This window comes from Oncorhynchus kisutch, linkage group LG10 (assembly GCF_002021735.2).
Source record: "Oncorhynchus kisutch isolate 150728-3 linkage group LG10, Okis_V2, whole genome shotgun sequence".
Classification (NCBI taxonomy): Eukaryota; Metazoa; Chordata; class Actinopteri; order Salmoniformes; family Salmonidae; genus Oncorhynchus; species Oncorhynchus kisutch.
In genome coordinates this window covers 21632263-21658880 of record NC_034183.2, presented here as the reverse complement: position 1 = coordinate 21658880, position 26618 = coordinate 21632263, and the positions used below count along the sequence as shown (strand labels likewise).

Here is a 26618-nt window from a genome sequence, read left to right as displayed (position 1 = left end):
ATACAGAAGATAACCAATCAGTTGTGTTGTGACAAGGTAGGGTTGGTATACAGAAGATAACCAATCAGTTGTGCTGTGACAAGGTAGGGGTGGTATACAGAAGATACTCTATATTATGGCAAGAACAGCTCAAATAAGCAAAGAGAAACAACAGTCCATCCTTACTTTAGGACATGAAGGTCAGTCAATACGAAACATTTCAAGAACTTTGAAGGTTTCTTCAAGTGCAGTCACAAAAACCATCAATCGCTATGATGAAACTGGCTCTCATGAGGACCGCCACAGGAAAGGAAGACCCAGTGTTACCTCTGCTGCAGAAGATAAGTTCATTACAGTTACCAACGTCAGAATTTGCAACCCAAATAAAATGAATTCTTCAGAGTTCAAGTAACTGACACATCTGAATATCAACTGTACAGAGGAGACTGTGTGAATCAAGCCTTTATGGTCAAATTGCTGCAAAGAAACCACTACTAAAGGATACCAATAAGAAGAAGAGACTTGCTTTAGACAAAAAACACAAGCAATGGACAATAGACCAGTGAAAATTCGTCCTTTGGTCTGATGAGTCCAAATGGGAGATTTTTGGTTCCAACCGCCATGTCTTTGTGAGACGCAGAGTAGGTGAATGGATGATCTCCGCATGTGTATTTCCCACTGTAAAGCACTGAGGAGGTGGTGTTATGGTGTAGGGGTGCTTTGCTGGTGACACTGTCTGTGATTTAGAATTCAAGGCACAAGACCAGCATGGCTACCACAGCATTCTGCAGCAATACGCCATCCCATCTGGTTTGGGTTTAGTGGGACTATCATTGTTTTTCAACCGGACAATGATCCAACACACCTCCAGGCTGTGTAAGGAATATTTTACCAAGAAGGAGAGTGATGAATGCTGCATCAAATGACCTGGCATCCACAATCCCCCGACCTCAACCCAATTGAGATGGTTTGGGATGAGTCTGAAAAGCAGCCAACAAGTGCTCAGCATATGTGGGAACTCCTTCAAGACTGTTGGAAAAGCATTCCAGGTGAAGCTGGTTGAGAGAATGCCAAGAGTGTGCAAAGCTGTCATCAAGGCAAAGGGTAGCTATTTGAAGAATCTCAAATATAAAATATATTTTGATTTGTGTAACACTTTTTTGGTAACTACATGATTCCATATGTGTTGTTATTTCATAGTGTTCTCTTCACTATTATTCTACAATGCAGAAAATAGTAAGAATAAAAAAAAAAATTGAATGAGTAGGTGTCCTAAAACCTTTGACCAGTAGAGTATAACGTGAATCGCCCATAAATGTGAAAATAAAATAGAGAAGTTTAGGCCATGTCGCCCAGCCCTAAACCCTGCCATCAGTCCAGACTACACGTCAGACACTCAGGCCAGCACCAGCCTACTCAACACCTCTCATCCACTCAGCACCAGCCTACTCCCAGACAAACACCTATCAGGGTGGCAATGCATATCAATAGTCTAAAGCACATCTCCTCTCCTTCCTCCAAACTGAGTAGAAAGAATAAATGCAAATTATCTGTTGGCCTCTGGCATACTGCTTCGCTTCCACCTATCCTGTTTTCAGATTAGTCCGAACATTGTGCACATCCAGAGAGGAAGAGGCAAAGCGAGAGGATTTACTCCACCCAAAATCTGTCCCTGTGAGATAAGCCCTTTTTTGTATGGAGGTCTATGAGAGTGTCTCGAATTACACAAGGCTTAATGGATTGACTAGAAGTTTCGTAATGTGGCCTCCCGAGTGGCGCAGCACTCTAAGGAACTGCATCGCAGTGCTAGAGGCGACACTACAGACCCGGGTCCGATCCCGGGCTGTATCACAACCGGCCGTGATAGGGCAGCGCACAATTGTCCCAGCGCAGTCCGGGTTAGGGGAGGGTCTGGCCGGGGAGAGAGTTTATTTGGCTCATCGCGCTCTAGTGACTCCTTGTGGCGGGCCGGGTGTCTGCAGGCTGACCTCAGGCGTCAGTTGAATGGTGTTTCCTCTGACACATTGGTGCGGCTGGCTTCCAGGTTAAGCGGGCGGGTGTTAAGAAGCGCGGTTTGGCGGGTCATGTTTCGGAGGACGCATGACTCAACCTTCCCCTCCCAGTGGGGAGTTGCAGCAATGAAACAAGATCGAAATTTGGGAGATGGGGGTAAAATACAACAAAAAATATATATGTTTCATAATGTTAAGGCTGTTACAAATGTACTAATATAAGTGGACGCACGTTGCAACTTTGAGAAAAACAACTTAGTTGTGCCTGTTGTTCACACAGGTATTTGCCCTCATTGGCTAGAATGGTCCCACATGATCTCGCCTGCCTTTAATTATTGAGGACATGCATTTCCATTGTTAGAGCGGTCACTCGGCTATGTTGTTAATATCATCTTTAGCATATCTCATCCATCTTAAGTGGAAATCTGAGGAGAGACAGAGACTGGTTGAGTGAAGCTGAACTGGACATGACTGAGCAGGGAGGAAGGCCAGGGCGAGGCACTGTCTGTGACATCAGTAGAGGAAAGCTCAGCCTCTCTACTAGGGAGGGGAATGTGGGAACAATATGTAAATAAAAAACAGATGGCACAAAACCACAGGACCCTCTAAAACGCTTACAGTGGAAAATGGAGGCTTATGGCGGCTTTACCTGCTTAGATTCAGACTCATCCCTGCAGATAACTGTGCAAATAACCAAACCAACCCAGGAAATAATATCTACAGCACCAGTAGGTAACTTCCCGGGTTAAAGGGTTCATTAACTTCCTTTTCATTGCCTCGCCAAAATTATAGTGACCCTCTCGATGCCCAATCACCACACCCAACCTTTTAAAAGAAAACACTGGAATAAAGTGCCTATGCACCAACGCTCAGAACCTGAAGCATTTAAGGATGTCCCTACAGCTGCTTTTTTCAGGAAATTAGCAGGCCAAAAGCAGATTGTGTAACGTAAGGTTACCGCTTATTCTCCATAAATCTAATATCCAAATAAAATTACGCTCTTGTGCTTGTAAAGACTAATGCATAGGCTGCCTAATGGATAATGCACATAAATGAAACAAATGTATTCTTCCTCAAAATGTCCTCTGGACTAGAGACAGGTGTCTGTTAAAAATGGGTTGTGGGTGGGGTAGGAGGGTGCTTCAGTCCCTTTCAGACAATATTTGTGAACAGATTTCCATATCGTCATTCCGTTCCCATACCATACTGGGGTATACAGTATTAATCGGTAGAGCACACAAGGGGCGCCATTTCTTTCTAAACATATATATATATATATATATATATATATATATATTTTTTAATGATGCTAAGAAATTGCTATAAAATTCCGATAGCAGACCCCTAGATAAATACTAAAAACCCAAGCGAACATAAAACAAAATCAGAGATAGTTGTATAACTTGAGCTGGGTTGACTATCTCAAAAGGCTACTCACACTTGATCCAGGAGGGTATTGATTGTCTCTGCTGTAACCAAGAAGATTGCAAGCTAGCAAACCAAATGCATAACTGGAGCCCTGAGCTAAAGAAAATGTATTTGACACTTAGATAATTAACTTATAGTTAAGATATTTAGCGCAGCAGTGAATTTTAAGTGTAACTTAATCACCTCATGCTACTCAACAGTGGACGTCACATCACAAAATGTATCCCATGTGCTCTGAGAAGATAAAAACAGCTCATCTACAAATAGGCTAACTAGTAACAATGAATCTTTTTGTCAATATCCTTTTCACATGAATTGTGATTTTTTTAACATTATATATATATTATATTTTGTTTTGAGTGTGTTTTACAAATGTTGGAGTGTGACGAGGCAGGGCTGGTGTCCAGGGCAGCTGACCTGCAGGGCTAAAGGGCACTTCAGACCTGCTGCTGCAGCCTCTCTCCTCCTCAGCTGCCACCGCCACACCGCTCTCCAACAAAAGGACTAACTAAAAAGGATCAGCCAATTAGTTTCACAGCCAAGCCTGAAGTAGCATAGTAGTTGGAGTAAGGGAGATATAATTTCCCTGTCAAGCTTGCCCTATTAGCATGTTAATTCCAAGAAAGATGCTTGAGGCTCGTCAACACCTTGCTATGTCATAAATCTCATGATCAATGGCGGGTTTTAATTTGAACCATTGTGTTCCTGAGCTCGCCTGAACACTGTGCTACCAACGGAGCTCTGGGTGGATTATGGTTGCAGCTGATCATCAAGCTCCATCACAGCTGACAGAGAGAGAGACAGAGAGAGAGACAGAGAGAGAGACAGAGAGAGAGACAGAGAGAGAGACAGAGAGAGAGAGATCAGACGAGGCCTGTACCGCCCTGCCAAACGACACGCCTTCCTGGGCACAAAGGACAATATTGCCACAGCTCCCAGGAGATTGCCCCTTGACCCCTCTCCGGGAAGAATCTCAGCGTAATAGAGCATATTACTGAAACAGTCATCATGTAAGACATGGGAGACAAATACACAACTGTGTATTCTCATCTTGGCTGTCAATCAGGCACTGCTGCAGATTTTTTCTGGATCAAAGGGGCTTAGGTTGTGGGTGTGGCAACAGGAGTGGTCGGCTTGTTGGCGCAGTTGTATTTGGGCCGACATTTTAGAGGCCTCCCCATCTTGGCGGTGAAGAGAAGTCTTAGCATTTCTCTATGGAGCGGAGAGAAACTTGAGAGTAAAGAAAGTTTCCAGCGATTCTACTTATTCTGCCATGAAGCAGAGAAAATGTTGCAGTTTTAAAGCTAATTTACTGCAATGCCATGCATTTTGACATGGCTAATGTTATTCTGCTCGAACATAGTCAATACTGCTAATACTGGAATTTTCAATTCACCCTGACTGTCTAGCTTTTATTTTGGTGACCGTTAGTCCTCAAAGATTATATTTAAAAATATATAATCAAATTAATTTAAATAGCGCTACTCTAGACACCCAAAGCGCTTTACATAGTAAAATGGAAGCTCACCACCCCCAGTTAGTGTTCTGACAAACACTAACTATGGGTCTAGTTAGTGTTTGTCAGAAAATGATTTCAATGGCAGAAAAAGTCCCTGTGCTGGCACTGTAAGTAGTGCAGAGTTCAGAGAAATGGGCATCCCTGATTATACCTACAGTTAAATATTAAACCATAAAAATGGGAATATGTTATTTTCTCATTCAGAGAGCAGAGTGAACAGTCAAACAGCACAGAAGCCCAGCTATCGTCACTTTGGCCAAACCTGCATAAGGAAATTAGTGATGCTAAAATAGTAAACAGGGTGCAAGGGGCGGGTCCATTAGCCTTTATGGCCAGAGGTGTGGAAGAGGCAAGAGAGCAACAGCTGGCCTGTGACCAGCCCGTCTCCTGTTTCAGATCAGGTTTCAGGCCCCAGATGGAGCCAGCAGCTGCCCCCACGTGATAGCAGCACTTCAAACATGTCTGCAACAGCTGATGAGACACAGAACACTGGTACCAGTTACTCAGGCAGCTCCGCTGACATGAGATAGAGGAGTGGACCTCAATAGCTCATTTTTTAATTTTAATTTTACATTTATTTAATCAGGTAGGCTAGTTGAGAAAGAGTTCTCATTTGCAACGGCGACCTGGCCAAGATAAAGCATAGCAATTCGAAACACACAAAACAACACAGAGTTACACATGGAATAAACAAAACATAGTCAATAATACAGTAGAACAAAAGAAAACAAAATGTCTATGTACAGTGAGTGCAAATGAGGTGAGATAAGGGAGTTAAGGCAATAAATAGGCCATGGTGGCGAAGTAATTACAATATAGCAATTGAAACACTGGAATGGTAGATGTGCAGAAGATGAATGTGCAAGTAGAGATACTGGGGTGCAAAGGAGCAAGATAAATAAATAAACAACGTATGGGGATGAGGTAGGTAGATAGATGGGCTGTTTACAGATGGGCTATGTACAGGTGCAGTGATCTGTGAGCTGCTCTGACAGCTGGTGCTTAAAGCTAGTGAGGGAGATATGAGTCTCCAACTTCAGATTTTTGCAGTTCATTACAGTTATTGGCAGCAGAGAACTGGAAGGAAAGACGACCAAAGGAGGAATTGGCTTTGGGGGTGACCAGTGAGATATACCTGCTGGAGCGTGTGCTACGAGTGGGTGCTGCTATGGTGACCAGTGAGCTAAGGCGGGGATTTACCTAGCAGAGACTTGTAGATAACCTGTAGCCAGTGGGTTTGGCGTCGAGTATGAAGCGAGGGCCAACAAACTAGAGTGTACAGGTCGCAATGGTGGGTAGTGTATGGGGCTTTGGTGACAAAATGGATGGCACTGTGATAGACTGCATCCAGTTTGTTGAGTAGAGTGTTGGAGGCTATTTTATAGATGACATCACCAAAGTCGAGGATCGGTAGGATGGTCAGTTTTACAAGGGTATGTTTGGCAGCATGAGTAAAGGATGCTTTGTTGCGATATGGGAAGCCAATTCTAGATTTCATTTTGGATTGGAGATGCTTAATGTGAGTCTGGAAGGAGAGTTTACAGTCTAACCAGACACCTAGGTATTGGTAGTTGTCCACGTATTCTAAGTCAGAGCCGTCCAGAGTAGTGATGCTGGACAGGCGAGCAGGTGTGGGCAGGGATCGGTTGAATAGCATGCATTTAGTTTTCCCTGCATTTAAGAGCAGTTGGAGGCCACGGAAGGAGAGTTGTATGGCATTGAAGCTCGTCTGGAGGTTAGTTAACAGTGTTCAAAGAGTGGCCAGAAGTATACAGAATGGTGTCGTCTGCGTAGAGGTGCACCAGAGAATCACCAGCAGCAAGAGCAACATCAATGATGTATACAGAGAAGAGAGTCAGCCCGAGGATTGAACCCTGTGGCACCCCCATAGAGACTGCCAGAGGTCCGGACAACAGGCCCTCCGATTTGACACACTGAACTCTATCAGAGAAGTAGTTGGTAAACCAGGCGAGACAATCATTTGAGAAACCAAGGCTGTCGAGTCTGCCAATAAGAATGTGGTGATTGACAGAGTCGAAAGCCTTGGCCAGGTCGATGAATACGGATGCACAGTAATGTCTCTTATTGATGGCGGTTATGATGTCGCTTAGGACCTTGAGCATGGCTGAGGTGCACCCATGACCAGCTCTGAAACCAGATTGCATAGTGGAGAAGGTACGGTGGGATTTGAAATGGTCGGTAATCTGTTAACTTGGCTTTCGAAGACCTTCGATAGGCAGCTTTCCAATCTTTGGGAATCTTAGACGATACGAAAGAGAGCTTGAACAGGCTAGTAATAGGGGTTGCAACAATTTCGGCAGATAATTTTAGAAAGAGAGGGTCCAGATTGTCTAGCCCGGCTGATTTGTAGGGGTCCAGATTTTGCAGCTGTTTCAGAACGTCACCTATCTGGATTTGGGTAAAGAAGAAATGGTGGGGGCTTTGGCGGGTTGCTGTGGAGGGTGCCGGGCAGTTGACCGGGGTAGGGGTAGCCAGGCGGAAAGCATGGCCAGCCATAGAGAAATGCTTATTGAAATTCTCAATTATAGTGAATTTATCGGTGGTGACAGTGTTTCCTAGCCTCAGAGCAGTGGGCAGCTGGGAGGAGGTGCTCTTATTCTCCATGGACTTTGCAGTGTCCCAGAACCTTTTTGAGTTAGTACTACAGGATGCAAATTTCTGTTTGAAAGCTCTAGCCTTAGCTTTCCTAACTGCCTGTATATATTTGTTCCTAACTTCCCTGAAAAGTTGCATATCAGGTGGGCTATTCGATGCTAATGCAGAACGCCACAGGATGTTTTTGTGCTGGTCAAGGGCAGACAGGTCTGGAGTGAACCAAGGACTATATCTATTCCTAGTTCTACATTTTTTGAGTGGGGCATGCTTATTTAAGATGGTGAGGAAGGCACTTTTAAAGAATAGCCAGGCATCATCTACTGATGAGATGAGGTCAATGTCATTCCAGGATACCCTGGCCAGGTCAATTAGGAAGGCCTGCTCGCAGAAGTGTTTTAGGGAGCATTTGACAGTGACGAGGGGTGGTCGTTTGGTCGCAGACCCATTACGGATGCAGACAATGAGGCAGTGATCGCTGAGATCTTGATTGAAAACAGCAGAGGTGTATTTGGAGGGTGAGTTAGTTAGGATGACATCTATGAGGGTGCAAATCTTTACGGATTTTGAGTTGTACCTGGTAGGTTCATTGATAATTTGTGTGAGATTGGATTGTTGGATGGCCGGGGTGTTAAGCATGTCCCAGTTTAGGTCACCTAGTAGCACGAGCTCAGAAGATAGATGGGGGGCAATCAATTCACATATGGTATCGAGGGCACAGCTGGGGGCAGAGGGAGGTCTATAGCAAGCGGCAACAGTGAGAGACTTGTTTCTGGAAAGGTGAATTTTTGGAAGTAGAAGCTCTAATTGTTTGGGTTCAGACTTGGATAGTAATACAGAACTCTGCAGGCTAACTTTACAGTAGATTGCAACACCGCCCCCTTTGGCAGTTCTATCTTGGCAAAAAATGTTATAGTTAGCAATGGAGATTTCAAGGTTTTTGGTGATTTTCCTAAGCCAGGATTCAGACACGGCTAAGACATCCGGGTTAGCAGAGTGTGCTAAAGCAGTGAGTAAAACAAACTTAGGGAATAGGCTTCTAATGTTAACATGCATGAAACCAAGGCTTTTCCGGTTACAGAAGGCAACAAATGAGAGCACCTGGGGAGTGGGAGTGGAGCTAGGCACTGCAGGGCCTGGATTAACCTCTACATCACCAGAGGAACAGAGGTCAAGTAGGATAAGGGCACGGCTAAAGGCTATACGAACTGGCCGTCTAGCACGTTCGGAACAGAGAGTAAAAGGAGCAGGTTTCTGGGCACGATAAGCATAGATTCAAGGCATAGTGTACAGACAAAGGTAAGGTAGGATGTGAGTACATTGGAGGTAAACCTAGGCATTGAGTAATGATGAGAGAGATATAGTCTCTAGAGATGTTTAAACCAGGTGATGTCATCGCATATGTAGGAGGTGGGATAACATGGTTGGTTAAGGCATATTGAGCAGGGCTATAGAGGCTCAACAGTGAAATAAGACAGTGATCACTAACCAGAAGAGTAATGGATGAGGCATATTGATATTAGAGAGAGGCATGTGTAGCCAAGTGAACATATGGGTCCACGGCGATTCAGACAGTTAGCAGGCCGATGCTAACACGCTAATAGTTAGTAGGCCGGGGCTAAACAAGCTAGCAGACCGGGTTAGCAAGCAAGCAGTTACCAGGGGCTAGCAGTTAGCAGACCGGGGCAGGCAAGCTTGCAGTTAGTAGACTGGGGCTAGCAAGTTCAACTTTGGGGGACGTCGCGATGGGGGTAAGTCTGTTTTTGCCTCTTCGTGCGGTGACGTTGATAGACCAGTCATGGAGTTAGTAGGGTTCCAAGTAGCTCTAGGTAGCTAGCAAGCCTAGCAGGTTAGCAGAATGGGCCTTCAGCGGGCGTCGCGCCTGAGGGGCCTGTTGGAATCCTCGGGCAGATTATGTCGGTATTCCAGTTGTAGAGGATCGGCGGGGTTCCGTGCCCCGTACCGGCAGTAGAAGGGGTCCGGATATTGTAGCCCAGGAGTGAGCCGGGAGATGGGTCTAGCATGGGCTAGCCCCAGGAGTAGTCAACCCGGGTTGCGGTTAGCTAGCTGTGATGATCCAGATGAGTTTGTGGTAGGAATTCGGGGATATGGAGAGAAAAATAGGTCCGTTATGCTTTGGTTTGAAACGCGTTGTACGAACTGGCGAGAGCTTTCCGAGCTAAAGGTTAGCTGATGACCGCTAGCAGTGGTTAGCTGACTGATAGCTGGTAGCTAGTTAGCTAGCTTCAGTTGAGGTATTCCAGTTCAGAGGTAAATAGAAATACTTAAGGATTTTTTGGGGATCCACACCACATTGGGTGAGGCGGGTTGCAGGTGTGTATTTTGAAGTTGAGGGTTAGGAAAAAATATTTAAAAGAACGCGAAGAAAAAAGATATATACACATGGGACGAGACAGGACAAAGACGTCTGATTGCTACGCCATCTTGGCGTGTACTAATGGGATGACTACTACTACTGCTGCACCCAGTCCCCCTGCTACTACACAGCTCTCTCCCCACATCACAGCACTGGGTTTTATAGGTCATTATAAATACTTTCTAGTAGGGATGCACAATATATTGGTGAACATATCGGAATCGGATGATATTAGCTTAAAATGCCAACATCGGTATCGGCCCGATGTCTAGTTTAACGCCGATGTGCAAAACCGATGTCAAAGCAGACATGCATACCTATATAACGTAGGTACATGACGTAATGATGCCACGTAAAATGTTCCGCTACACGTGCAACACAGCATTCCTAACCTAGCCCACAATGTCTGCTGTGTGGATCGAGTAGTCAAAAGTTGAGCCCTCATTTGAAAGAGTAAGAACATTTCAGCGAGACAACTCAAAGACGAAATAAATTAATGCCAAGATAATGGATTTCATTGCCCTTGATAATCAACCGTTCTCTGTCATGGGTGATGTTGGCTTTCACCAACTGGTCGAGCACCGGTACACATTGCCCTACCGGAGTTACACAGTAATAGCGTCACTGCTATTAGCTTTATGACGTACTATGGAATGCTGTTTGGGTCTTTGCGTGTCATAAAAGATACGTCCAACAACACTATTTGACGCGTCAAATAACAATTCTATTATAGAATGTTGTGTGTTCTGAATTTTCACGTGCAAGCCAAGCACCACGACTACTATCAGTACCACTCAAAGCTGTACAAAAAAGTCTGCAAACAAGCAAACACCGGCCACAAATGATGGGTTTACAATACCGTGTTGGTAATAAAGCATGATTTGTTAAACCGCAACTTCCGGGGTAGCTAGCTAGCTTTAGCTAGGTACCTAGCTAGCAACAATACAACCAGCCTGAAAACAAAGACCAGTAAAAACTGCAGTCATTTTCATTATTCTTAGCAATAATTTAGGAATCCTATGACCAGCACAGTAGGTGCGCGAGACAACGGGCGGCAGGGTAGCCTAGTGGTTAGAGCGTTGGACTAGTAACCGGAAGGTTGTGAGTTCAAACCCCCGAGCTGACAAGGTACAAATCTGTCGTTCTGCCCCTGAACAGGCAGTTAACCCACTGTTCCCAGGCCGTCATTGAAAATAAGAATGTGTTCTTAACTGACTTGCCTGGTTAAATAAAGGTTAAAAAAAAAATACCAAAATAAAACTTTACCAGTATCATAGCATACGTATCGATGAATCGTTATGACACATCAAATACGAGTGAGTGTAATCAATGTGTAATAACTACATTTAAAAAAAATTATGAATGGGTTAAATTATAATGTGACGTGCAGTCATATTCAAGTCCTGATTGGTCAGCAAGCTTATTTGACACGACAAATAGTGTTATTTGACACGCAAAGACCCAATCGGCATTCCATAGCATAAGAAATCCTGGTTGAGAATGAAATGACTGAACAAATGAACAACGAAACAGCACAGCAAGTAAGTGAAAGAAATAGGTTTTGATTGTGTTTTACTGGTCATGCGGACATACGTAAATGCCAACAAAATAACTTTTTAGTCGGTGTGTGTGTAACCTTTATTTAACTAGGCAAGTCAATTAAGAACAAATTCCTATTTACAATGACGGCCTATCCCGGGCCAATTGTGCGCCGCCCATGGGACTCCCATTAACAGCCAGATGTGATACAACCTGGGTTCGAACCGGGGACTGTAGTGACGCCTCTTGGACTGAGATGCTGCATCCATGTGTGTGTGTGTTAACTATTTAAACTGTACTAGAATGCTTAAAAGGCCGCATGTCGGTATAGTTTTTTTTTTTAGGGCAAGGAAAATATTGGATAAGGTTATTGGCCAAAAATGTCATATCGGTGCGTCACTACTTTCTAGAACAGCTTGATGTACAAGATGGGCATTGGTTAATTAAGCCAGTAGCCTGTACACTAACAGCAGACTTTTTTACATCACAGGGTTACTTGGTTGGCATGCTGATCAAGCGATTGTACTTTAACACACTTCAACCACCACCACAAGCTGCAAAGGGAGTGGTACAGTAAAACGTGGAATAGGATACTGCAACTCTGGTTTCCATGATATGGTTGACCACAATTCTGTCTCTTCACATGCCACAGCATGTCCTCTGTGTCAAACAACTATCTGTTTTCACATAGCTACATATCATATCCACTAAGTAGTAATAAGCACTACAAGGTCATTCCAATATCAGTCATTCAGCAGTGGGGGGGACTTGTATAGAGTCCCATGGAAGTGTATTTCACTTACAGATGTAGGATCTTAAATTTTAACCAGTTTGCTTCAGCAGGAAAATAATCCTGCAACAGGAAATGTGAATTATGTGGATAATAAATTGACATTTTTGTAGGGTTTGACACATTTTCATAAGGTAAAATCAAGTCAAATGTAATTACAAAACTTCAGAAGCTTTTTAAAATCTCAAATGTCCTGCATTGAAGGAAAGTTCTCCTGCAACAGGGTGATCAAATTAAGATCCCACATCTGTAACTCTCCTTCAACAGCACTGAGTTATTGCTAGGGGGATGTGCATCTTTCCCTTTGAAGACGATTCAATACATGGGCTCCGATACGATACAGGAACAATACGCTTTAGTTTGAAACGATTCAGTGTGATTCGGTTGGATTAGACGAAAGAGTCTGCGATTCGGTTCGATGCACTAACATTTGTTGCATAAAAATTCATTTTCCATTCTAATTTTTTTTTTAAATCTGCTGCTGATGGAGCTCCTGAGCTGGGCTCTCGGAGCGGACTTGCATGTGCTTCTGTGTGTGTGAGACGTGTAAATGATCTATACGTCTATGGTGTAGAACAGTGGGCTCCAAAAGTATTGGAACAGTGACATTTTGTTGTTGTTTTGGCTCTGTACTCCAGCACTTTGAAGTTGAAATGATAGAGGGTATTTTTATCCATTTCGGGTGAACTGTTCCGAAATTACAATACTTTTTGTACATAGTCCCCCACATTTCTGGGGACCAAAATTCACTTATGTATTTTTGGTCCCATATTCCCATATTCCCATATTCATAGCACGGAATGACAACATCAAGCTTGTGACTCTACACATTTGTTGGATACACTATTTACCATTCATTTCTTAAAACAAGTGAATTTGTCCCAATACTTTTGGTCCCCTAAAATGGGGAGACTATGTACAAATGCTGTAATTTCTAAAAACTGTTCACCTGAAATGGATTAAAATACCCTCAAATTAAAGCCGACCGTCTGCACTTTAACCTCATAGTCAGTGTATCATTTAAAATCCAAAGTGCTGGGGGTACAGAGCCAAAGCAAAAAATGTCACTACCCCTATACTTTTGGAGCTCTCTGTATGTCAGGCACCTGAGCTGAGCCATAAGGGAAAATGTCATTTTTGCAGATTAAAACTGTTAGAGATAATAATATATCAATATTTATATTTAAAATTAGCTCTGACGGAGTGCATTGATTACTGCATTGTTGGGAGGGCTTGCAAAAAAGGAATTTCACTGTACTTGTACACGTGACAAAACTTGAACATATAGCAAAACTTAATTGTTTAGACTGTCTGGAAGTTGACTGTTGGGAGTGAGCATCTCTTCTTCTCCCGCTGTCCTCGTTATGAAATGATCTACTTTATCCTGTAAAGTTAAGGAAAACTACCAAAACTGTCACTGATGGTGAACCTGAACAATCAAAATAAAATTGAATGTAAGCCATGATCAGCATGTCTAGCCCGATGAGAGTTGTGCCTCCGGCGGTAGTTTAGGCTACTTTTATTCCGGTAAAACAATTTAACAGTGCATTTGATCAAAATCACCGTACAAATTATATTGGTGGTCACTCAACTAATAAAGCCTTATATTGAGGTGACAGGCTGATGTGCAAGATCAGGAATAGGCCTTCCTCTCGTTGGTGAGTGTGCAGTTTGACTAGGCTAAATGACTTGTAGATCAATGACTGTCAACACAATTACATGCTTAGTTCGACACTGAAGGAGAGGAATCAGTTATCACAAAATATTAGGTATTTTCGGAAGGTAGAAAGTCATTTGAGCAACAAATATTAGTGAACCAGCGATCCGTAAAATTTTAATCTATTTCCTGACCGATGCATGCTACATTTAGATTGGTTTGGGGTCCCATGGACCGATGAACTCGTATCTTAAACATTTCAACCGGGGACCAATTCGTATCAGTTAATGATTACATCCCAAGTTATTGCTAGTGAAAGCAGAAGCTGTCCATTCAGTCAACAGCAGGTCCAGCCCACTAGTAGTAGAACACAATGCCAGTGGTGTAAAGTACTTGAGTAAAAATACTTTAAAGTACTACTTGAGTAGTTTTTTGGGGGGTATCTGTACTTTACTATTTATATTTTTGACAACTTTTGCTGTTACTCTACTACATTCCTAAAGAAAATATATTTTTTACTCCATACATTTTCCCTGACACCCAAAAGTACTCATTGCATTTTGACAGGAAAGTGGACCAAGTAACACGCACACTTATCAAGAGAACATCCCTGGTCATCCCTACTGCCTCTGATCTGGCAGACTCACCAAACACAAACGCTTCATTTGTAAATTATGTCGGAGTGTTAGAGTGTGCCCCTGGCTACTCGTAAAAAAAAACTGTCTGGTTTGCTAAATAAGGAATTTGAAAAGGTTTATACTTTTGATACTTAAGTACATTTTAGCAATTCCATTTACTTTTGATAAGTATATTTTAAACCAAAATATTTTGTCTTTTTTTCAAGTAGTATTTTACTGGGTGACTTTCACTTGAGTCATTTTCTATTGAGATATACTAACTTTTACTCAAGTATGACAATTTAGTACTTTTCCCCCACTGCACAACGCTGTGTAGTAGAACACAACGCTGTGTAGTAGAACACAACGCTGTGTAAGCCTCATAGGTGGTACGTTTAACAACCCCCATCCACCGTACCTCCAGCTGTCAATAAATGACTGTACATGACGGAGAGAAATGAAAGACCAACTACCACTCCTTATGGAAGGATAGAAGCCGATTTCAATTTACTGTCCTCGCCCAAAGCACGAGTGTGCGTGCGTGACAGGGAGCAGGGGTCCCTCATCTCTACATCCACGGCGGGGTTATTGAGGGGGCACCAGGGCATTGATGACCTTGACTGCCAGGTCCCTAGTCCACGGGAGAGCAGAGGAAAAATGGTATGGCTATATTTCAAGTAAATGGCTTGAATGGGAATTATGAGCTGCCATTATCGTAAAGCTGTTAGAATTTGTTTCTTTAACGCTCGGGATCCCCCCCCCAGTGTGTAAGCCTGCAGTGTACTTACAGGAGCGGGCTCCTGCTTCCATCACTGAGGGGTTTGTCAGTGTGAGAGAGCGCACAGCTGAACCAAAGACTAGACCACTGTGTGTGGACAAGCCTGGCTAACAAAGACGACCTTTCAGCGCTCAGCAATTTTTCGCTCTGCTTTTTTTCCCTTCTGTCCATGAACGTGCAGTGCAGTTCCAGATACTCTGACAGAGGGCTGTGACTAATACGTATCTTTCTGTTCTCACAAGTCTGGGAAGGGTGACACTGGCCTTCACCTTTGTCCCAGGTGCAGGCGTCGCCCAATAGCACGCACCCTGCTCGTGCAACTTGGTACGAGGCAGAGAAAATACACAAGACACTTGTCAGTCCATAACGAACAGAGGCGAATTAATCCTGACAATACAGGAACCATATTAGACTGGGCTGTAATGTTCACTGGGTATCCAGGGCCTGCCTGAGTGAGTGACCAGGGAGGTGAAGGCACAAACCTGTGGGCAGCTGCACTAGACTGGAGGTCAGCCAGCAGAGTTAAAGCAGCACTCGCCACTCATGCCCAAACTGAGGTCAGGGCCTCAGAGGAGAAGACACAAGTCAAACCAGCAGCACATAAAAGTCTACATTTGACAGGAGAAAACAACATATTCCTGGCAGTGTTAACCCAATCAGTCTCGGGATCCCAGCAAAAATCTGCTTTTCATCTATCTGCATGTCCAGCCCTTATATTTAACCTCCCAACTAAGTGTTTTACAATTTTATTTTCAGGACAACCAGCGCTACTAGCAGAAACAATATGAAATAAAACAGTTGCATTCATGAGTTTTATTGACAAATACTAAAAGGTCCACCAAAGCAAAAACCTGATAATTAATTTAGATGAATGCTGTAAGTACATAAATTGCTTGCTTAGTGGGAAATTAATATCCCACTAGTCAGTGACAACTGTGTGGAGTTTGACAGCAACTATGTGAGCTTATTACAGTATTATAGACACGGTCCTGGGATTTCCTATGCTCTTCTATGTAAAACCCCTTACCTTCTAACCACTGGTGTAGATTGTGAGCGTCATAAAGCAAAACATAATACACATGCTCGTGGGAGTCTCAGCTTTTCAAAGATACACTATGTGGACACCTGCTTGTCGAGTAGGTACCCCTTTGCTGCTATAACAGCCTCCACTCTTCCACGAAGGCTTTCCACTAGATGTTGGAACATCGCTGCGGGGATTTGCATCCACTCAGCCACAACAGCATTAATGAGGTCGGGCACTGATGTTGGGCGATTAGGCCTGGCTCGCAGTTGGCGTTCCAATTCATCCCAAAGGTGTTTGATGGTGTTGAGGTCAGGGCCCTGTGCAGGCCAGTCAAGTTCTTCCACACTGATCTCAACAAACCATTTCTGTATGGACCTCACTTTGTACAAAAGGGGCATTGTCATGCTGAAACAGGAAAGGGCCTTCCCCAAACTGTTGCCACAAAGTTGGAAGCACGTCATTGTATGCTGTAGCGTTAGTTTCCCTTCACTGGACCATGAAAAACAGCCCCAGACCATTATTATTCCTCATCCAAACTTTAGTTGGCACTAAGAATTGAGGCAGGTAGCGTTCTCCTGGCATCCGCCAAACCCAGATTTGTCCGTCGGACTACCAGATGGTAAAGCGTAATTCATCACGCTACTGCTCCAGAGTCCAATGGGGGTGAGTTTTACACCACTCCAGCTGACACTTGGCATGGCGCATGGTGATCTTAGGCTTGTGTGCGGCTGCTCGGCCATGGAAACCCATTTCATGAAGCTCCTGACGAACAGTTCTTATGCTGACGTTGCTTCCAGAGGCAGTTTGGAACTCGGTAGTGAGTGTTGCAACCAATGAAGCGATTATTACGCTCCTCAGCACTCGGCGGTTGTGTTCTGTAAGCTTGTGTGGCCGAGCCATTGTTGCTCCTAGACCTTTTCACTTCACAATAACAGAACTTACAGTTGACCGGGGAAGCTCTAGCAGAGCAGAAATTTGACAAACGGACTTGTTGGAAAGGTGGCATCCTATGATGGTACCACGTTGAATGTCACTGAATCCACTCATTTGAAGGGGTGTCCACATACTTTAGTGTAGCTTTGATTGTTTGCAGCCCCGGGCCCCTTCGGGATCCACCCTTGTCTCACAAACATAGCTCTAGCTCAGTCCCTGTTAATCACATTGGTACCAACTGACAAGGTAGGAATAGATTCATCCAAAATGTTACATCCCAGAAGTCAGTAGCTCACATAATGTTTAAAAGGGGTTAGAAGTCAGTAGCTCACGTAATGTTTAAAAGGGGTTAGAAGTCCGTAGCTCACGTAATGTTTAAAAGGGGTTAGAAGTCCTAAATCACGTAATGTTTAAAAGGGGTTAGAAGTCCTAAATCACGTAATGTTTAAAAGGGGTTAGGAGTCCTAAATCACGTAATGTTTAAAAGGGGTTAGAAGTCCTAAATCACGTAATGTTTAAAAGGGGTTAGAAGTCAGTAGCTCACGTAATGTTTAAAAGGGGTTAGAAGTCCTAAATCACGTAATGTTTAAAAGGGGTTAGAAGTCCTAAATCACGTAATGTTTAAAAGGGGTTAGAAGTCCTAAATCACGTAATGTTTAAAAAGGGGTTAGAAGTCCTAAATCACGTAATGTTTAAAAGGGGTTAGAAGTCAGTAGCTCACGTAATGTTTAAAAGGGGTTAGAAGTCCTAAATCACAACAGTGTGGCGTTGGGACGGGCATGGAATTTTGGATGACTAAGTGGTCAGCCAAATGACCGTGGTCTGCTTAATAACCAACCGTTCGAAGATTAAAGCAGAAAATATTTTACATTATTTTTTACTCTGCTCCTGAACGCATGTGCTGCCATAGAAATAGAATGAAAAGAACGGGCGTCCCCATTCAAGTCAATGATGGTATAATGGGTGGACTGGCGGCCATTGCAAGTGTACTCAAAGTAACAAAGCTATGTTGAAGATGACAAAGTTTAAAACAAGGGATTCTAATATCCCATAACTCTTCACAACAATGGGACTGTGCTGGTCAACATTGTCTAAACCTGTATTTTTTTTGACCTAGAAGCAAAGCAGGGAGTAAAAGCAGGAAGTGTACCCAACAATATCTGCTTTGAAATGTTGATTCAACTGACATTACAAAAAAATACATTCTAACGTCATTTGAATGGATTTCTACATTACCATGGAAATTATTGCATCACAATACCGGGCAGCCATTGCGAGTGTACCCACGGGTTTACCAGTCAAATAGCCAGGGTTGTCTCACTTCAGATGGCGTCACTCCTATGCAACACTCATCCCTCAACCGATCTGTCTTGTAGAACATCTCTAAAAATGTAAATTTTGCTCATCCGCCTAACACTAGTTCCTAATTCAAAAAATAACTCCTCTCTCGGTAGCTATGACGCATTGGCTAACCATGCTTGATCAGCTGAGCAAACTTGCAACAGCTAGCAGCCTAGTGCAAACTAGTTTGAATGGCCATATATGCTAGCTAGCTACCAGCTTGTTGATTAAGTTGTACGACACCAAAGTTAGGGGACTGTACTCAGAAATCGGCATGTATCTGACTGACTGCTGGCACTGTGCCTCACTACTTTGTAACATTTGGCCAACCCGATGTCGCAAAGAGTGGTGCTGTAATGCTAGAAATCTGCACACTAATAAAGGCAGAAAAGATATCATGAAAACAAGGGCTGGAAATTCAGGGACCTCAAGATAAGAAATGAACACAATACTTTGGTGGCAATACGATATGCATTGCGATTCGATCATGTGATTTTATTGTGATTCTTTATTCCAAACATATTGCTCACCATATGTCTGCTGCAGAGGGACAGGAGATTACTTGTTTTCTCATGGCTTTGATCAGTCATGGAAATAAAAGTGCTGAAAGCAAATTGGCTCCCAATTTAAAACGGAGATGGAGAAAAAGCTATGATGGAAAAATACTGGAGTTTTGGGGGCAGGTGCAGCCAAGTAGCACAAAAACATTGCTATAGCCAAAACGATGAATCGTAAAAATAATATCCCGATATGTAACTATCGACCCCCGCCTCAATCAATAATGAAAACTAATTTGTGCATTAGCTAGAACTTTACTACACTAGCTAGTTAGAGGGAGTATTCAGCATTGAATGTGTGTACTGTCGATGTTAGCATCCCTCCCTGCCTTGCGTTTCATATGGATTGATTGGCTCAGCCAGATGGCAGACACTATCTAGCTACTTTTCATGCACATTTCAAATTTCATAAATACTGATTCTCATTCTACCACCACAAAACAACTTAGCTAGATGTAGAATTAGGTAGTGAAGAATTGCTAATGAAAAAACCCCATCAATATTACAGTTCTATTGTTTATGGTAAGATTTAACTCGCATGTTTTGAGGATGAAAGGAGGTTCAGTGGCCGATCTTGGTAACATTTTCAAATGTTAGGACAGCATATTGTACCCAAACGCATTTTTAGCTATCCCATAAGTGTTATCAGACAGATCAGTAAAGACAGCCGCGTGCTATCTGATGTGAGAAAATGGGTTTAAAGGTCCCAAGCCCATTGTATTCATTGTTTGCTACAAGACCTTGCATGTTTTAGCAAGGGTCAATAAAGTTATCCCGTTGTTTAGAGTCCAAGTTAATTGCAGAAAAGGATTCAACGGCGCAAATGCCCGGCCGTCCCGTCTTCTGCGTGCTATTCGTTCCACAGAAGAAGAAAAAGATGGACGGTTATGACGGTTATTAAATGTTCATGGCGGTCTTCATCCAGAACTGTCACTAACACCGTTATATGGTAATTGTGTCAGTCCTAGTTAATTAAGATGCCCAGTAATGCCTATAAGTGTTGCCTGGCTGAACAGGTCCAGGTTGCTAGCTAGCTGATGAGATCAAATCAACAGGGCACCATGCCATTGCCCTAATTATGAGAGTTGAGGGAGTAGTTAACTAGTAACTACTACAATTGAAACAAATTCTTTGGTTCATTTAAAATATACTCCAGGAGCAACAGGGCCAAAAGATCCAGTGATGTCACGGAAATAATGCCATTATGCAGAATACCCCCAAAATACCCAAACTGATGGGATGCCTCACAGACAGAGGAGAAGCAGCATAACAGAGGACTTCAGGAGTAGAGATTAAAATTCAGTGCTAACCTCTGACGGGTTTGCTAACCTCATTGAAAGCAATGTGCCTAGTCAGAGATCATGACCTCCCCGGGAGATCCAATGTAAAGACAATCATACATCGTCCAGTGTGGCTGTGTAGGTAGTGACGTCAAGCCCACACTCGAGTGCAGCGTTCAGACGCTATCTAGGACAACCTTCTCTCGTAAGGTGCAGAGTTACACCAAGGCCTTTTTCCAGGAGATTTCTAATTGGCAACTTCAAACGACCCCAATAAAACACAGATACCAGTGTTTATGGTGACATTCAAGCGTACACTGATCCTCTGTGTAGGACTGACACATGACTGGAGGAGGAAAACAGAAACTTAAGTATGTTGCAGAGGAAGCTCAGTTTCTGTCTGGGCCTCCCTTCACCAATCTGAAAATAAACAAGCCTTGCCGTTTCATGTGGTTTCCCAGACCAACCCTCTGCGTGCTTCAGAACTAAAATCTCGACTTGCAACCTCTTCAGTTTCTATTTCACTTTTGAGCTAAAAAGGCAAGAGCTCTGCTGTGTGTGGCTCAGTTTGTATTATATTAAAGAGAAGGAAGAAGAATCAACTTCCCAGGTCATGACGTGTACAGTATATCATGACCTGGGCAGTTGATTCTTCTTTCTTCTCTTTAATATAATACAAACGGAGCATGGTTGACTCATTAACAGTGCATGGGTCCAAGCTACAGATATGTAAATATTTGCCTGTTGGGGGAAGAAACATTGTCAGCACTCAAATGTTTCCTGTCTCTTAAAGGTCACCAAGTCATCAGGGATGGGGTGTTCTGCTGCTATTAGGAAACTGGATTTAATTACCTTGGTCAAACTACAGTAATACTAAAACATTTGTCACAAAGCCGAAAACCAATGGCAAACTGCACTAGTTGTTGTAGTGAAGAGAAATGTTAGATGGGAGAGGGTGGCAAAATATAGACCTACGGTATCATTTACAAAAAATAGTGGTGAGGATGATTAATGTAGGAGTGCATCCAAACAGAAACACATCACAGCCATGCTGTTTAGTCAAGCATGTTGGCCTTACCAATTTGATGGCCACATATTCGTTGGTGTAGAGGTTTTTCCCCAGCCGCAGCTCTCCAAAATTGCCACAGCCGATTTTTTTCCCGACACGGAAGTTTGGGCCAACCATAAGAACCCCAGAGTTGGTCCCTGTACCCCGGACAGTCCTGCTGCCAGCTGCCTTAGACATATTTTTCCCTTCCTCCGTCTCTCCCTTACCCACCTTCTTGTCAAAATCCATAAGCTTGTGATACCCTGGCCTCTCCACGATTACTCCCCGGCCATGCAAATCACAGAGGCACCAAAACAACAAGGACTCTTAGGGGGGGAGGGAGGCGATACAAAGACAGAGGAAAGGTGTTGTATAGAAATGTGCAGTGTATTAAAAGCCACTTCCACTGGGTTAAACTGCAGCCAAAACACACAGTTTTTATATCTGGCAATGTTGTACTGCATGCGCTCTTCTCTTCCTTCTTCTCCTCGTTTATGGAGGTCGACTCCTTTCTTCTCCAACTCCAATATCAGAGTAGCATGTCCCTGCCTGAAAGGGGCAGGTTGTGCTAGCAAGCACCCACGCACACACAAACACACACTCATACACAACAAGCACTCTGAATCCCAGCTACTGGATCCACAACGCAGCTTGGCAACTTCCCCCAAAGCCCCTCATTGCTTCCTTCTGGTCAGTCTTTGGTAATACAGCAGACATTCTTCATGTTCCAGTGCCACAGCAGAAGAGGCAAAGGTGGAGGCAGTGTCAACAATGATGAGGTACTGCAGTAGTCCTGTTTGGTTTAGTTGGATATCTGAAAGACATGCAAACACATACTAAATTAGCCATTAGGTGTAACCGAATCCATTACGGAACATCTTGCCAAATACTTTTGAAAACACATTTGCAGTGATCAGTTATCAATTACATGTATTTTTTTATGATAAGCCTGAACGACTGGAGAAATCTGCATGACATCTCCAAACAAGTCTGAGATAAGATCTTATAAAGGTTAGTAGGCTACTCATCTTTCATACATTTCCAGCCTGAAGTAGAAATGGGATCCATTTTCAGAGTAGCACATGCAGTGAATTCAATAAAACAATCAATACGGGTGGAAACATCACATACTAGATGGAGTTTTAAGATGAGAACACCACATCTTTCCATGTTGTACCATCTGTGAATGCCCAAAAGACCTGCATCTAAACACACTATAGGGCCATGGCTTTGGACAAAACGTGGTCCTTGCCTATTAGCTGTAAAGGCTAAACCGTGACTGATTCATAGGGCTTTTTGAATGGACAAATTCAACTGTAGTGTGCTACATAACCTAAGCTTCGTACAAGTTCATCATCATATCAGTATTCACTGGTAGCATTTGAATAGTTCATAGCATACATGAAGGTTTCTGTATAACCCTGAGGCCCAGCTTTCCTCCCTCTCCTCCCCTTGGGACTTGTGATGTTGTGGATACTCGTGGAGAGCAGGTAATGCCAGCAATATTGTCAGGCAGCTATGGTTTCCTCAGGCAACGAACTTAAACTTATCAATGACTGCCAAAATGCCTCTCCTAATCCATGTAGCTTGGGAAACTGATTCACATCATAGAGTAAAGGAGATGCATTGAAATAGAGGGAGGAAAGGGGGATACCTAGTCAGTTGTACAACTGAATGCATTCAACTGAAACCACATGGCTTACCTATAATATCCATGTTAATCATCATTCAAATTATGAAAAAGTATTAGATGTAAAGAAAAAGAAAGTAAAACAACTTTCCCAATGCCCAGAAAGCTTCTTACAGTAGTTGTAGAATAAACTAGGCTAACTTGCACGAGTAGAATAGGCTAAATGTCTGAATGTGTGTGTTTCTTCACCTATGCAAAGAGTGAAACAATAAGTAAGTGTTCAATCATTGTCTACGTACAGTAACTGCACTGGTCAATCAATGAAATGAAAGCCCCTTTAGTTGTATCCACCACCACAAATTATGAAATAGAATAGAATAAATTCGTCTTCCATCTCAGTCATGTAAACACAGATTTTTAAAAAGAGGGAGTTTTGTCTGGAGTGGGGTAGCAAGTGTGGCTAGTTTGAATTGGGAAACCAAATTTCAATCTGAAAGTAAAAATAACTATTTGAGTCAGTGTTGATGAGTCTATCCGATCTACTTGGAGAAATTGAAAAGCCACAGAAACAGAACATTACACTACAACGACTAACGTTAGTCACTAAATACCACTCTGTAATGACCAAACAGTTAACAAATATTATATTGTCACAGTTTTCACCTAACAAGTTGCCAACAACATGTTGTGTTATGAGTCTTTGTTTACAATATAGTTATCCTTCAAGCAATATAGCTAAAGATACTAGCTAGCTATAAATAAATAGTATCGCTGCAAATGACAACATAGTGATTGAACCATTGCATTGAACTCTTTTGGTAGGCATTTGACAAGGAAAATAGACAATGAATTCTGGGCATGTTTGCTAGACGAATTTTTACGCAATGTTGCTTGTTAACTAGCTAGCTACTGGCTTAACCTGCTATTCTCAATTTATATCCAGAGAGTTGAGTCGTTAGCTAGATAACAGTGACAGACCAACTAGACGATAGCGTCTAATGAGTTAGCTAGCTAACAAGTAAGCATAAAGTGACAAACTAAAGCTAGCTTCTGTGACGAAGGCAACTGGCTAAAGAAGGCCTCACATCAAGCTACTGCTGTAGCGAGCTAATTTAGCTCACTCTCGTCCTCTCCGTGCTAGCGGTTCTATGGGCGGCACCTGCTGTCAAGTTGTGTGGGAAAGGCATCAGCTAGCTACCTATAAAAACCTCTACCTGTACGAAGAGGACAATACTTATAATCAAGCTGTGGTTTTAATATTTTTCTACTTGTCAACTCCGGAAATACTTCGTGACAGTGAAAACGTGAGTCGCTTCAACCATGGAAAATGTATCAAATCGTTTCAGACTTGCAAACTAGCTACTAGTATCGCAGCTGAGCTGCTGCTAGCACTGCAGGTCATTTGGGAAGTGGCCAACAGTCTCTGAGATAGTGACTTATCAACAGTTTGTCGTCTTTCTACGCTAGGTTACCACTTTGTAAACTATGAAAAGTGTTAGTTAGTATACTCATCGGGTAATAATTGAAAATAACATCGTTTAACGTTACCGATTGCTCCCAAAACACACCGATCAGTCCCGTACAGCTAAGCAAGCTAATGGCGCCGAGTAGAACAAGCTAAAACTGGGCAGAACATCTAATATTAATTACATAACCTTCATTTCATATCAATCAAGACACACCCTTCTAATATAGTTAGATAGCTATCAGACATAGCTAGATAACATTATACGAGGCTTGTAGCCATACGTAAAAGAAAGTGCATTTCACAACAAAAAAACTGCGTTTGTATTCAGTTCCCAAATATATCAGCGGGCAACTCCTTAATCTTCACAACCGAAATCCATTTGCAGCTAGCTAGCTAACGTTAGCTAGTTAATATACGGGTAAATGCCTTCGGGGGGAAAAAACACCCCTATTTAAACGTGTATAGTATCAACACAAAGAACATATTTACCTGCCTTTATGTTCAAAGTGGATGCATCAACATGTTCACGTATTTATGAGATGTAATATCTTCGCCCCTCGCTAGCTAGGGCTTGATGTTGTTGTCTCGATTTAAGCCTCCCCAGCCGATAACTAAGTAAGCGTTCGATAATTCAGCGTCACCTTCTTCCTCTCCCATCCGCGCTGGTTAACTAGCGCACCTCGCTTGGAGAATATGACTAAATCCGTACTACAGATCAAGCTACCATGAAATATTCGTGCGTAGATGCTGAGTCAGTTTCCAGCCGTACAATTTACGGAGATGCGAATGTTGATCTTTACTGAAATACTGGTCTGTAATTTGGTAACGCATATACCAGCATTTATTTGGTATAGCACAACTTTGGTGTCTTGAGGGTGCTTTCTATATAACCCACTACCACTAGACATAAAAGTAGGTGAGAGTGGGGCAAATTGAGTAGCCCTTGTTTCTAGGAAACCATTAGCTCTTGAAAACCACAGTTTAGTGCCTCCAGTTGACGACCTACACCTCCTCCCCAGTCAGCTAAAATCAGATTTATGGGCAATCTGATGTCTGGATTGGTTTACATCATTTACAGAGATGCGGCCTCTTTAGAAGTCCGAACATTCAAACTTCTTGTGCTTCAGGGAGCTATTATATGCTTCCATTAAACTGGTCTGCACCGCACCACTCATAGTGATTCAGGGCTAATTTCTATAGCCATCCAGCTATTTACAAGCGACTGACTAAACGAAAATACCTTACTTCTTCTGAGACGTTGGAGTCTGTTTCCCGGTGCTTGATATAGGAGCTCAGCCAACATAGCATGAAATAAAAAGGCAGCACAGTTTTCCCAAATGCATCTTCATCTTCATTATGCAGCAAAAACAGCCAAATACACTTGAAGTCAGAGGTTTACAAACACTTAGGTTGGAGTCATTAAAACTCATTTTTCAACCACTCCACAAGTTTCTTGTTAACAAACTAGTTTTGGCAAGTCTGTTAGGACATCTACTATGTGGATGACACAAGTCATTCTTCCAACAATTGTTTACAGACAGATTACTTCACTTATAATTAAATTCACTGTATCACAATTCCAGTGGGTCAGAAGTTTACATACACCAAGTTGACTGTGCCTTTAAACAGCTTGGACAATTCCAGAAAATGATGTCATGGCTTTGTGGGCTAATTGACATCATTTGAGTCAATTGGAGATGAACCTGTGGATGTATTTCAAGGCCTACCTTCAAACTCTGTGCCTTTTTGCTTGACATCATGGGAAAATCAAAAGAAAACAGCCAAGACTGCAGAAAATATATTGTAGACCTCCACAAGTCTGGTTCATCCTTGGGAGAAATTTCCAAACGCCTGAAGGTACCATGTTCATCTGTACAAACAATAGTATGCAAGTATAAACACCATGGGACCCCGCAACCATCATACCGCTCAGGAAGGAGGCGCGTTCTGTCTCCTAGAGATATATGCACTTTGGTGCGAAAAGTGCAAATCAATCCCAGAACAACAGCAAATGACCTTGTGAAGATG

General features: G+C 42.8%; 1 protein-coding gene across 7 annotated transcripts in view; it reads right to left on the bottom strand.

Annotated features, from left to right (window-relative positions):
• LOC109897913 (casein kinase I) overlaps positions 1-26247 on the bottom strand; it is a 44099-nt gene extending 17852 nt beyond the window's left edge. Inside the window, exons 1-3 of one of the 7 annotated variants that reach the window (XM_031833311.1) lie at positions 25080-25578; positions 24671-24745; positions 21523-22306 (exon numbers count right to left, since the gene is read on the bottom strand). In XM_031833311.1, the coding sequence (XP_031689171.1) occupies positions 21523-21741 (219 nt within the window). In that variant the 5' untranslated portion in view covers positions 21742-22306; positions 24671-24745; positions 25080-25578. Of the gene's footprint in view, positions 1-21522; positions 22307-24670; positions 24746-25079; positions 25581-25835 lie in introns of those variants that run through there. The other 6 variants (XM_031833312.1, XM_031833314.1, XM_031833310.1 and 3 more) reach the window with 6 other exon arrangements.
• Positions 26248-26618: the final 371 nt, after the last annotated feature.